This window comes from Mastigoproctus giganteus, chromosome 8 (genome assembly GCF_048544385.1).
Source record: "Mastigoproctus giganteus isolate SK-2022 chromosome 8, ASM4854438v1, whole genome shotgun sequence".
Taxonomy (NCBI): domain Eukaryota; kingdom Metazoa; phylum Arthropoda; class Arachnida; order Uropygi; family Thelyphonidae; genus Mastigoproctus; species Mastigoproctus giganteus.
The window spans coordinates 125469896-125483258 of NC_143582.1; the positions used below are offsets into that span (position 1 = coordinate 125469896).

Genomic DNA, 13363 nt, shown 5'->3' on the forward strand with positions numbered 1-13363 from the left:
GGTCTGGAAGCCTCATTTTAGGAAGGATGTAGATTGCTAGAACAAGTATAGAGAAGGGCAACAAGACTGGTGAGGGGAACAAAGGGGTGCTCGTGCGAAGAAAGGCTTAAGTTCTGCGAATTGCAGCGTCTGGAGACTAAGCACTTGCGAGGCGATCTGATTGAGTTGTACAAGGCCTTGAATGGATTGCGCATGCTGATGGGATTCTTCCTTTTGCCCAGATTACAAACCTGAGGGATCATAAACAGAAATTGAGGAATGACAGTTGTCGAACAGATGTGCGAAAATTTTCCTTTAGCCAGAGGGTAGTTGGTTGCAGGAACAAACTTCCATCTGTCGTTGTGGAAGTTGATAGCTTAAATAAATTCAAGGCTGAACTGGACAAACATTTGTAATGGATCAGTGAAATGGGAAGGGTTTTTTTTTTTTTTTTTTTTGGCTGATGTTGTATAAGCTTGCTTATACAGCATCATATACCTATGCTAATGCTTCCAAGTATACGTATACCTCCTTAAGTTAGATATTTTCCCTTCCTTCTTGGCTTGTTACTTCCAAGCGTACTTTCTTAATTTCAGCTATTTTTCGTGGCATAGCGTCAGTTTAGCACAGTGCAGTGTAATGAAAATTATAGAAAGCAGGCAAACGAATATCATTTTGTACTTACTTAATTTATGTACGGGGGCATGGATTGATCCGCTCGTAGTCGACCAACTAGTGGAAAATGACGATTCCGTAGTAAACATCAAGTTGTAAAGTTCTTTTTGGCTTGTTGCTCCTTGTCGAGAATGGAACAGTCGCTACAGCTGTAGTGTGGAATTTATAAATAATATAAAAATTGTAAAGAACTATGCAACGTGTCAAGCTTATTGTTCAGAAACGCATAAGTGCATGTAGGAGTTTAAACATGACGTTATATGATATATATGTTATGACATCGTCAAATGTCTTAGCACTGTTTAACTTTTAAATGTACTGACATGACAAGACTAATACAACTGGCGCTTTTGAAGTCCACTTGCAAGAAAGGAATACAAAAGTGCGAGTTTCAATTAATGAAGGTAAAATGACTTTAATTCAAATTGTTTCAGGTGCATGCAATTTTTATTTCTAAAATTGATTTTTTTCCTTTTTTTGTGATTAATAGAAGTGATAATAAATAATCGATTATCTTTTTACCAATTACTTATCAGTGAATTAATTAATAATATATAAAAGTAATTTAAGTAAAATCGAATGCAACAAGACAACATATCTTTAAGAGTGTAATATGATATGATATGATCTATATGATATTGATGACACACCAGAGACAACTCTTTAAAAAAAAAAAAAAAAAAAAACGTTAATAGTGTGAAGAGCATCATTTCATCTGTATCTCATATTGTGCTCTTCCTTCACAACGAGCTGCCATGTATTGCACTACCTCCAATAAGTAACGCTTCACTAAAAGAGAAGACTATTGTTACTTATTCTCAGTGGGCCCACCAGCCAGACAGCACCGTTTCAAGGCTTGTTGGCCTTTCAGTGAAGCGTTACTTATTGGAGGTAGTGCAATACATGGCAACTCGTTGTGAAGGAAGAGCAAAATATGAGATACAGATAAAATGATGCTCTTCACGCTACTAATGTGTTGTTTGTTTGTTTGTTTAAGAGTTGTCTATGGTGTGTTTACACCAATATTATATAGATAAAAGTAATTGTTTTCATTTCACTGCACATATTTCATCATAATATTCACCCAGCTTTTTAAAATACTTTATTTTCTCACGGGTTCATTTCTTTATGAATCATTTTATTGGTGACATACCAAGGTAATGGATTTTCTCAGTATCTTTGATTGAAAGCGTTGGAGTACTCTTATGTTTCAGATGCTAGCGGTACCCCAAAGTTGGATGCCATGGGTTTCAATATGACTTTGTATATAAGTAGCTTGTTTCCCAATAACTTAGAAACTCTTCCACATAACCAATACAACTTGCTAGCCTTTAGTCCAAGTTGTTTCTTGTTTGTCTTCAAATATGTTTTCGCTAATTTAAACATCTATCTGGATGGATACCAATGTACTTAGCATCGTCTGCTTGCGGTATGGCGTGGCTATTTAATTTCAGGAAACTTCATATCTGATCTCTGATGCTGTGACGTTACTGTGGTTCCAGGGACTGTACGTGGAGACTGATTGAACTACTGTAACTTCTGTATTGTTGAGGGTTAGAGGAAAAACTGACTTCTGCATTGTGACTGCAACTACTTTCTGGATTCTGCTTCTCATTTTGAATCTTCTTTGGTTGACCTACAAGTGTCAATTGGATTCTTGGAGATCATCACAACCTAATATTGGGACTTTATAGGTGTCAGACACCTTTATAGTATTACATTGGGATATGGACATTACATTGAGAAAATCGACCCTCTACGAAGAAATCAGGCGCCTCAATAGCCGGGTGGGCAGGAGCAGCAGTGCGTAACACACGCTTCTTGATTAGACCGGGGTTCGAGCCCGTGACCACCAAATACGGAGGATGCGGAGAGGTCGGAGAATGACCACCGCATATCCCCGGAGAAATATGGCCTTAGTTGCTAATGCTCCTAAAAACCAAATAACAAACAAAGAAATCTCAGATAATTGTAGATGACATTGTTCAGTGGTACAGCATTGTAAATAGGTTGCCAGGAAAGCGCTGGGATCGTGTGGTTATATGGTACGATAAATAATAATAAAAAAGAAAAAGAAGTGGCATGTTGCTGTTTGAATCCGAATTTATGTGGTGAAATTAAGTATTGTTCTAGGATCGGTTTTAGTATTAGCTGTTTTATTATTTTTAATAATATTGGTGGTAGTAGTCTGATAGGCTGGCATGATGTTACTTCATTGGAGTAACTTCATGCTATCATTATTATTTAGGCAACTTTCAATGCTGTTGGTAAGTAACCCACGCGTATGAACGTTAACGGGAATGTACGTTATAAGCATTAATCCCTTTCCAAGTAGTTCCTTAAGTACTTTACCAGTAATTAAGTCGTCGTCTCTCAGTCGTTTCAGCTGGGGAGAAGGCTTTTACAGGTAGAGAGAGTTGATGAGAAGCTTCCAGATAACAATGAATTTCTTCTTTCTTTTCTGCTGTCGATTCAGAAGGATGTGTTTGAAAAACTTTTGCCAGGTGTTCAGCAAAAGTGGTGGTTTTTTTTGTCAATTTTTACTCAGTCATTGTTAGGTTTTTTGATGGGTGGAACTGGTTGTGTTGGATGTTTTATCCTTTTTTTGTGGCTTTCCGCAAAGCCTAATCACTGGCATCAGTTGAGTTGATTTTTTTTATTGCATAGAGCATTCTTTTTAAATTTCTCACTGCGTTATTAAAATTTCTTTTGTCTTCGGCGTGTCTGTTCAGGTGACAGACTCATCCTTAACCTTTGATTTTCTGCTGTTGTTTGTTTCATGATGGTTGGAAAATTCTGTTTTTTCCTGTGTTTTTATTTCTGGCGTAGCTTTCCAGGCAGCAGCTTGTATTATTGTTGTTAGGTTTTCTACAGCTTGATTAATATCATCAGATGTTTTAAGAGGCTTTTTAAATGAGAAAGTAAATCTAAGTTTTTAGATTTACTTTCTCATTTATTATCTGTTGGAATATTCCCAATCTATGTGTTTATTATGAAGGACTGGTGGTTTCTGTCTAATTATAATATGTGAGCTCAAATTTTCTATTACTGGAGAGTGATCAGAAGATAGGTCTAGACTCGATGTTATATCTGTATAATCTTCCACAATCCCTTTAGTTATAAAGATGTCACATACATCGGGAACTTTCTGTCGGCCAGTATGTTGGTTCGCCAGTAGATAAATGTTCGCCATTGGCATTCCAAAGAGCAATTTTTAATGATTTAATCATTATTTCAGTTTTGCTACAAATACTGTTGCGCATCGTCCTTACATCTTCTGTCAATCTTGCCTGATTTTCCACTTGTCTAATTAAAACTTCTTCCAATCTGAAGGGAGATTGTTGCACTAGTTGTGTTTGTATGTTTTGCGTGAGGTTATTTTGTTCTTGTATTTGCTGAGATCTTTCTTGCGCTACTAGGATCATCCTGGGATTATCCTATTAGCGCAATCCTAGGTTAATTCTGGTCTGGCTGGAGGTTGTTGTGTTATGTCTTGTTCTGTATTGCCTGCTGTTGCTGTTTGGATTGTTGTTGACAGTAGTTTCATCCTGTTCGGTGGAAATCTTGGATTCCCTTGTAAACAGTACATCCTTTATAGTCGGCTGGATGTGCTCCATTACAAGGAGCGCACTTAGCTCGTCGGTTTTTGGATACCTGGTTCTCGGCTGGCTTTTTGCTCATTTTACGCAACAGAATGGACGTTGGGGGACAATATTTTCTACCTTCCTAAAAACGGTTAATGTTTTACTGCGATTGCGTCTGAAGAGATTATTTATTTATTTTTTATTTTTTGCAGAGTAATTGAGGGAGAGAACCTGTCAGGTGACCCGTCACTGTCGTTGCAACTACACTAGACACTGCTTATTATGATCACTTCAGGCCTCAAAGTGATAACAATAACCGAGGAAATAAGAACGCACCTATTTAGCGCTGTTTATTAAGGCAGAGCGGAAATATGTACTTAAGAAGTGGACAGAAAGAAAACATGGAAATCAAACAGTATGGAATACTTTAATTTGATTGTCCATTATATATTCGAGAGACTCTCCTGGGTAGCGCAGTTGGTAGAATTTCCGTCATCCCCACACATGAAAAAACCCGAGTTCCAGTTCCGTCGATGACACGAGGAATTTTTATCGGCCTTTTTCGCAACGTGGCTGGTTTAGTCGGTGTCAAGCGAGGGTAGCGTGGTTTTTCCTCCAGCAAAATGAAAATCCACCATAGAACCCACGTAATCTACGGACAGTATACTGTATATAGAGCAATATGGCTTTAGTCGCTGGTGCTCCTAAAAAAAAAAAATCTTCGAAAGAGTCATCAATAAAAATGAAACTGTCCTAATGTTTCTGGAAATCCATACAAACAATTAAAAACAAATTAAGAAAATATTAAAAACCTAGAATTAGGAACGGGTTAATGCTCTTAAAACTGCCAGATTCACGGAGTAACGACACCGAGGACGAAGCAAAATCAGTAACAAGCCACACAACTTGGAGTTCAAGAACAAATCGAGATCTTACGTAATTTTCCACTGCACATGCGTAAACCGCAATTAAGTGATAAAAATAACCGAAGTACTAATTATAATAAACATAGTTTTTTCTATATATTCGTATGCGTTTGATCAGAACTTCATAAAGGTGATAACATGAAACGAATGAATCCGTGGTCACAATAAGCTGCGGGTCTCTTGACAGGAACTGACTTTGCGAAGTTTTGATTTTTATGCATTGTTTACGGTTCAAGGTTATTTGCTTTTCCTCTCACACATAATTTAACTACTCTTATATGAATTGCTTTCGAATGATTTGTTATTGTCTTTGCATAATAAGAACGAGGACACGAAAACGTGACATCCACGCTATTACTGTTCCAAGTTGCTCCTTGCGGGATCCCATTTGGGGCGTTTGCGTACAGCGCACCAAATTAAACTTTTATTATTTTTTTTAATTTTGAAAAAAAAATTGAAAATGGAAGTGAATAATAAGATCTAATACTCACACGTATAGAAAGATTTATATAAAGATAAAAATTTAAAACTTTACTAAGTATAAATTGGAAATTTTATTTACTGTTTTTTGCGATTTTGCCACTAATAAGTAAATAATAATATAATTTTTAAGCATAATTAAATTAGTATTTATTTTCACAGTAACCAATTTCATTTTCTTTCATCTAGCAAGAAATTTTAATATAAAGAAAGCCAAAAATATGCTAAGGAAGGTAAGTAAAGTAGCATTTCTCTAATATTTCTCATTCCCACTCTACTGGCTCGTCATATACATCTAGAGAATTAGTTAGCCAGTTTGGAGCAAGCACTGTGTGAATATTAAGCATTTTTCCATCCCCCTCCTCTCCACCACGTGAGAAGTATCAAACAAATCTATATTCATCTGTGGACATCCTGGCTTTATTCTTCTGTTAATATCGAAAGATTTGTTAGATTAATTTTAAGAGTAAGGGACACCCAGAAAATTAGGCAATTAGGCAGAAAATTAAGGCAATTGAGGTTTTATATTGATAAATGCAAAGTACTGCTTATGGGAATCAGTAATGAAGGATTAATATACCAATTGGGTACTACCACATTAAAGGTGCTACCACAGTAAAGCTTTCTAAGCTGTGCAGACAGGCTGCTAGGATAATTCAGGGAGCTCTGTCAGTGATATACATGAATTTTGCTAGCCACGACAGGAGGTGATTATTTTGCAGTATAAGGATCTGGATGCCGCATTTTAGAAAGGATATACTGTTGGAATGGTTGTCAAGAAGAGCAACAAGATTAATCAGAAAAACAAAAGTGTGCTTTTACCAAGAAAGACTTCAGTTCAACAGCACATGGAAACTAGACACCTTCAAGGAGACCTGATTGAAGTGCTTAAGGCTTTAAATCAATCGAGTAAACAAATGTTGATATCACCCTTATTCATTCTTGGATAATACACATAACATGACATCTTTTTAAATTGAAAAACGAATAGTTGCAAGATAGATGTTTAAAACTTACTTTTAATGAGAGAGTAATTGATTGTTGCAACAAATTTCTATGTGGTGTTGTGGAAGAGTGCTTAGTTTGAATAAATCTGAGGAAGGATTAGAGAGATTATTAGAGTGGATAGTACAGATGATGTGAGTACTTTTTTTTTTTTTTTTTTTGGCTGATGCTGTAGAAGCGAATGGCCAGAAAGCCTTGTACACTTGATAATAATGATGCCAAATAGAACCAAAAGTAAGTTAACGTTTGTCATCGAGATTAAGCTAGAGCAAACTGATTTATAACCGTTGCATTTATAAATTAAATTAACCTTCAGTTACTTCCTCAGAATTCTATAAACCTTGGCAGGTAATTGAAGGTTAATTTAATTTTTTAAGTAATTTCTATTATAATTATTTTGCTAAGTTCATTTTATTTTTTTTAATCTGCTTACTTCCTCATACAATACATAGAGTAATCATAACAAAATGTAGCGATCTCTTAACATTAAACGTTAATGGTTTGATCTAGTGTAGTCATGACACACATTTGCATCACCGCTTCGTCTTCTAAAACTTTAAAACAAATTGTAGTGGTATAAATTGCTTTATACCACTGACTGTCTCCCATGAACATTTGGCCACATCAAAGGCCAGTTCTCTCTGGGTACCAAAAATGCTTGCACCTCTTCAGAAACAGTGTAGGGCAAATTTGTGAAGAAAATATACACGTGCAATGATGCAGATCCACAAGGTTTTCTTTCAAGAACTGTAAATGAAAGATGGGTCCATCCAGAAACAAAACAGGAAGGCATGCAGTGGAAATACCATGGGGTCATCACCACTGCCCAAAACATTCAGGACACAATCCTTCGCCGTAAAGATAATGGCCACCACCTTTTGAATGTGAAACAAATTCTTTTGATGGGCTACATAAGAAACAATCACTGGACATGCAGGTCCTGCTACTCCCAAAAATTTAAGATGGCCATAAAAGAAGAGGGAAATCGACAAGAGGTGTTTTGCTTCTTCATGACTCAAGTACTATAAAGCAGTTGATTCTTTGAAAAATTGAGGATTGCAAGAGTTACACTATTCGCCCTGCAGTTCACGCCTGCCCTCTGGTGATTATTTGCTCTTCTAAAATATGAAGACACTCCGTGGGCATCGATTTTCAAATGACGATGATCTCGAGGAAGTTTAAATAGCTTTTTTAGAGACTAGAACAGATTTAATTTTTTTAGATATTTTGCTGAATATATTAATAAAAAAAAAAAAGAAAAAAAAAGCAGAGCAATATTGTTTCTTTATTTTAGGTACGTAACTATTTGAGTGACCCTCGTACCGCATGCTAATGATAATACAGCAAGTGAATTCCTAGTTGGCAGGATAAGAATTTTGTTGCCTTTGTTAATTAAAGAATTTTAATCATAAAATTAAAGAAAAACACTTGTGAATAGTGACTCCCATATTTAGCGATGCAAACACAACTTTCCGCTCTAGGATATACTTCCTCATATTCACCAACGGGAAATATAGCCCGCACAGTAATTAATGAAATTAACATAAACCTAGGAAAGGAATGATTAAATAAAATAGACAAGGAATACACAAGATCCTTCTTCAGGGTACTGTTTTGATGCTGATTTATTCCAGTTTCGAGTCTAGGATCTGGGTCTTTTCGTACATATTTCAGAGGCCCTAAAATAAGGTGGAAAAGTCTCTGTATCAGTTGTTCATTTTTGATAGAATGTCCGAGCAGAAACGAATTTAAAGATAAACACCAGAGACCGTTTGTATAGCGGAAGGGCCAGAAAATTTCGTATTGCAGAGGGGATCGTGGGAGGGAGAAACCTTAGATGCTACAAAATGAAGTGTCGTTAAAAATGGCATTTAATTTATAGTGAAATATAAAATATAGTACATTCCGTTTAAAGGTAACAATATACATTTTTTTTTTAAGGAACCTTACCTTCATTTATTTTGCCTAGCGCTTTTGAAATTTTCACTACGCCACTGCTTGATATATGACTTCGAGAACATGTGTCAAAGATGTATATATCGCGGTATTTACACAATCTTTTAGAGTTATGTGCCGATGAAGATCGTTGTACAGGGTCGAAAGTCCATTTTGCGATAACTATTAGTAAACATCCCAGGAAGAGGAAGGTCCCACTTTAATCAATCATTAATCACTCATAGATATACTCGTATATACAATAGTTTAGTAATGGAAGATAAAATAACTTTTCCTAATTTTAAGAGTAACGTACTTAGAATAATGGAAGCGGTTCTCTGAAAGCCATAAACAAACTAAACGGGAATATTGTTACCTTATTGGCTGCAAAAGAAATATTTATTTGTTTATTTAAAGCTACAGACTTCGCCCTGAACAGTAATATAAGTGGTATAAATTATAAATAACAGCAAATACAGAATTAGGAAAATGTACAGGTTTGATAGGATTTTACGTATAATAATAATGATGGTCGGTTACAATACCAGAATAAGATGTGATGGTTTGTTACAATTTTTTTTTAAACTTACAATAAGTCAGGATATAAATAGAATTGAAAAATTTACTTATTTAATTTAAATGTCCTTCATATTCATTTCCCGCACTTTTAATAAGACCGTATCGTCCATTGAAGATAGTCAATATGTTCTTAGCCGGCTGACTTGATTTCTCAAGGCTAGTCCTTTACCCATTTGCTAACTGTAGTACGTGTCAAGTCAGCATGATATTATCTGGTAACGCTGATGGAAAATTTCAGATATGCACATAGCTTCGCACAGTCCAAACAGAAAGATGGCAATCCTTATTATTATAGATTCTTAAAAAAGCAAGAAGGATTTGTGGATACGACAAAGGAAGTGAAGTTCTACCATGGGTGATATTTCGTTTCAGGAAACTGGTAACTTTTAAGAGTATGTACAAATTGGTGCAAACGCATCATATTAATATCATATCTGTACACAGCCAATTCTAGATTAGCAAGTTATTTGCAAAAGCTTTGATTTGATTTGATTGATTTGGGTAGTTGTTGGCGCATCGGCTTCTGTGGCCATATTGCACCTCCCAAGGTTTTTGCAGTACTTTGATCCAAGCCTGAGGCGGGAATCGAACCCGCGACCTTTGGATTGCCGGGCAGGTACTTTACCCACTCGGCTAGATTTGCAAAAGCGGCATCGTTTAAGTCATATCTCATATTTTGAATACCTTCACGACGAGTTGCCATGACATTGCACTACTTCGAATAAATAACGCTTCACCTAAAGGAGAAGACTATCGTTACTTATTCTCAGTGGATACCACCACCCAGACGGCACCGTTTCAGGGCTATTTGGCACTTCTTCGGTGGGTGGGTAAGTAATGATGGCAAAACAAAACTTCATAACTGTTTTGCCATCATCACTTGGGTACCTACCCACCCACCGAAGAAGGGCCAAATAGCCCTCAAACGGTGCCGTCTGGGTGGTGGTGGTATCCACTGAGAATAAGTAACAATAGTCTTCTCCTTTAGGTGAAACGTTATTTATTCGAAGTAGTGCAAGGTCATGGCAACTCGTCGTGAAGGTATTCACAATATGAGATATGACTTAAACGATGCCGCTCTTGCAAATAATTTGCTAATCTAGAATTGGCTGTGTACTAATATGATGCATTTGCACTAACTTGTACATTAGTCTCGCAGCCTGAGGCATAAGCCCTAATGCATTATAGTCTTTATAAGAGGTGAAATATCATTTTAATACCAATGGCTACCTATGCTACAGCATATGGAGCTAATATTGACTTTTTACGTCTTTAGTTCAAACTGTGGGACGCGAGAATGCATAAGTAGTACACGTGCTTTGAGTGACCAGGGTTCAAGCCAGTGACTGCTGAATACGGTGCTGTTTGCTGTATTCTTTCTCTCTGTCTTGTAAACTCCTCTGACCGTGTGGTCATCCCTGAGTATAAACAGAAAATTTATATATTATTATATTCCAAAATGGAGCAGATGTCCTGAGGACATTTCTGTATTTTTCTGGGATCAAACTTTTCCTCAATTCGAGAGTGTCGTTGTGAAGAGATAATTTTTCAGTATTTTCACTCACCTGAAGCATTTAGGAATCATAACTAGTTGGTTAAAATATTACTGTTGCAGAAGCTAGAAGATCCTAGTGCCACTTGATTATTTAAACTATTACTAACGTATAGGTTTGTGCTATAGCATCATGTTTATATAGATATGCTACAAACTACTTAGTAGTTGGCTACGTATTGCGCTACCTTGAATAAGTAAATTTCTCTATCAGAGAAGACTACTGTTACTTATTCTCGGCGGATACCACCATCCAGACGGCACCATGGCAACTCGTTGTGAAGGCATTCACAATATGAGATATACTAAGTGATGCCAATTTTGCAACTACTTAGTAGTGTGCTTTTGTCTTCTTATTTCTTAGCTATCTTTTTATTTATCAGGTCCACTTTACAGATTTTCTGTTTAAAATGATTTAGGTGGAGATGGGCTTTTGCCTGGGAACCACCCTGACACAGTACACACACACACACACACACACACACACACACTACTTAGTAGTTGGCTACGTATAAACATGATACTATAGTACAAACCTATACATTAGTTAACTTCTTCGTAACCTGAGGCTATTTCCTTAAACAAATTATGTAATTTTTAAACCATTACTGTATTGGCCTATTGCCTCATTTCTTGACTGTGAGAGTGAAAAAAAAAAAAGGGCTTTATTGAATCGCAAATGAAACACAAGGAGGGAATAATACAGGGTCTCCTATAAGATTTCAGTGTTGATGATGTGGAGATTTTACAGGAAGATGATCGAAATGGCGTTATAACTGACTTTGGAAGAGGGTCACGGAAATTCGCTCAGATATTTTGCCGACGCGTCCAGATAGTAACGCTGAAAAGAATTTGGAACATCAGCTCTACATGAAGAAAACTACAAAACGTTTTCCAAAAAAAAAGTACAGGTGACTAAGAAAACGAGTGCGAGGAAACGGAAAAAGGACGGCAGGTGCAAGGGGGACTTGAAAAATCAAATCACAGCTGGTAATTTCAAAACGTAACTGAGTTAGTCGGTCTCAGGAGAGGATAGCATGGTTTTTCGTCCAGCACACAGAAAATCGACACAGAACACACTCAATTCACAGACGTTATACACTGAGCAATATGGACTTAGTCGCTCATGCTCCTAATACCAATACGCCTGGTAAATCTCCTGGAAAGGAGAAGATTGACGACTGTGGGTTAGTGTAATGCAAATAACTTGACAAGGACTGGAAAGATGTTTTTGTCTGGGGCAGCGCTTGAGGACAATTCCTTTTCTACTACAGGTCGCGCTTGTGATAAGTAAGATCACAAGTGGTTGACTTTTAGGCTTGACTTTTCATTGACTTTTGACCTTTGTCATTTTCCTTATCAGCTCATGAGTTTTTCTGAGATTTCATCACTTTATTTCCTAGTATTTTCATGTCTACCTGTTTTGCAGTTTGGCATAGCTAGAATTTCCTTTTGGCGAGCGACAATTTTGTGACTTCCTCTGATCATTTTACGCAAAAAGAGACTGAACGTCACAATTACAATTATAAAAGTTACTGAACGTCCATCTACAAAACTAACCCGTTCTAATGACAAACAAGTTCTACCTTACACTGCTATTTTGCGAGAAATTAATAATAATAATAAAAAAAAACACCACTAATGTAGTGGTTACATACTTTTAACTATACAGATGTTTTATTTCTGCACAATTTTTATCTTTAAGTGTGGCATCTACTTCCTTCTGGTGCCAGACATGAAAGGAAAGGGGGGGGGTTAAAAAAAGTAACATTTAATTATTTGTAATCTTACATAACAGAGTAAACTTTCGCATCTTAGTCCAACAAATTCAGTTCACAATACTTACTACCATGGAAGACAGTTTTATTAAAACATAAGATATGTTTATCGCTAGAGCGTCAGTAACTTTTTTTTATACAAAGAGTTGCTAACGTGGAAGACTGCTTTGCCGTATGTAATCATTTATAAAATGTAGAACTGGTTGATTATTGCACTTCCATAGGGAAACGCAATAATTATCGAAATAAGTACTGTTTTTTTTTGTTTTTTTTTTCTCCCAAAGAGGCTTTTGAAAGAAAAGTTTGCTCGGCTTATGAGGTTTAACAAACTTTATAAATTAAAGTGCGTGTGTTTTAACTTCCGATATATTATAGTGCGTTTAGGGCTAATGCCTTCCGATATATTATTTATTATTTAACAAAATAGCGAGAATACAAGGAACAGCAACGTATTTAGTAATCACATGACTTGAACCGCGGTCACTCAATGCACATGTACTTATCATTTGGCGCCTTTTGCTTACAGTTTTTTTTTTTTGTTTGTTTTCCATAACAGTAGGAACTATGAACACTTAGGTACGGAATTTCAACAAGTAGTTACTTCAACGGTCATAAAAGGAACAAAAAATGCTTCACAGTATTTCAGTTTTTCTATCTCGATTGCTGTATTAATAAACAAAATCAAGGGCAGCCTCCTCATTAGCTGTGAGTTAATTAAATATGCTTCATCGTCAATTAAAATGTTTTAACTGATAGTAAATAGCATTGGACTGAGGCAGTTACATCGCTGGGTCCCATACGGACGAACAACCTGCTGAACCAGGTTGTTCTTCCTGATGATCGACATCAGCAAGAGACGTGATCTGATAG

The 13363-nt window shown here is 36.4% G+C and overlaps 1 protein-coding gene across 1 annotated transcript in view; it reads left to right on the forward strand.

Moving 5' to 3' along the window:
- Positions 1-13363, forward strand: part of LOC150081803 (SEC14-like protein 2) — a 141595-nt gene that overhangs the window by 22732 nt on the left and 105500 nt on the right. The window contains exon 4 of the mRNA XM_090379691.1: positions 5834-5877. Within this exon, the coding sequence (XP_090235817.1) occupies positions 5834-5877 (44 nt within the window). The remainder of the gene's footprint in view (positions 1-5833; positions 5878-13363) is intronic.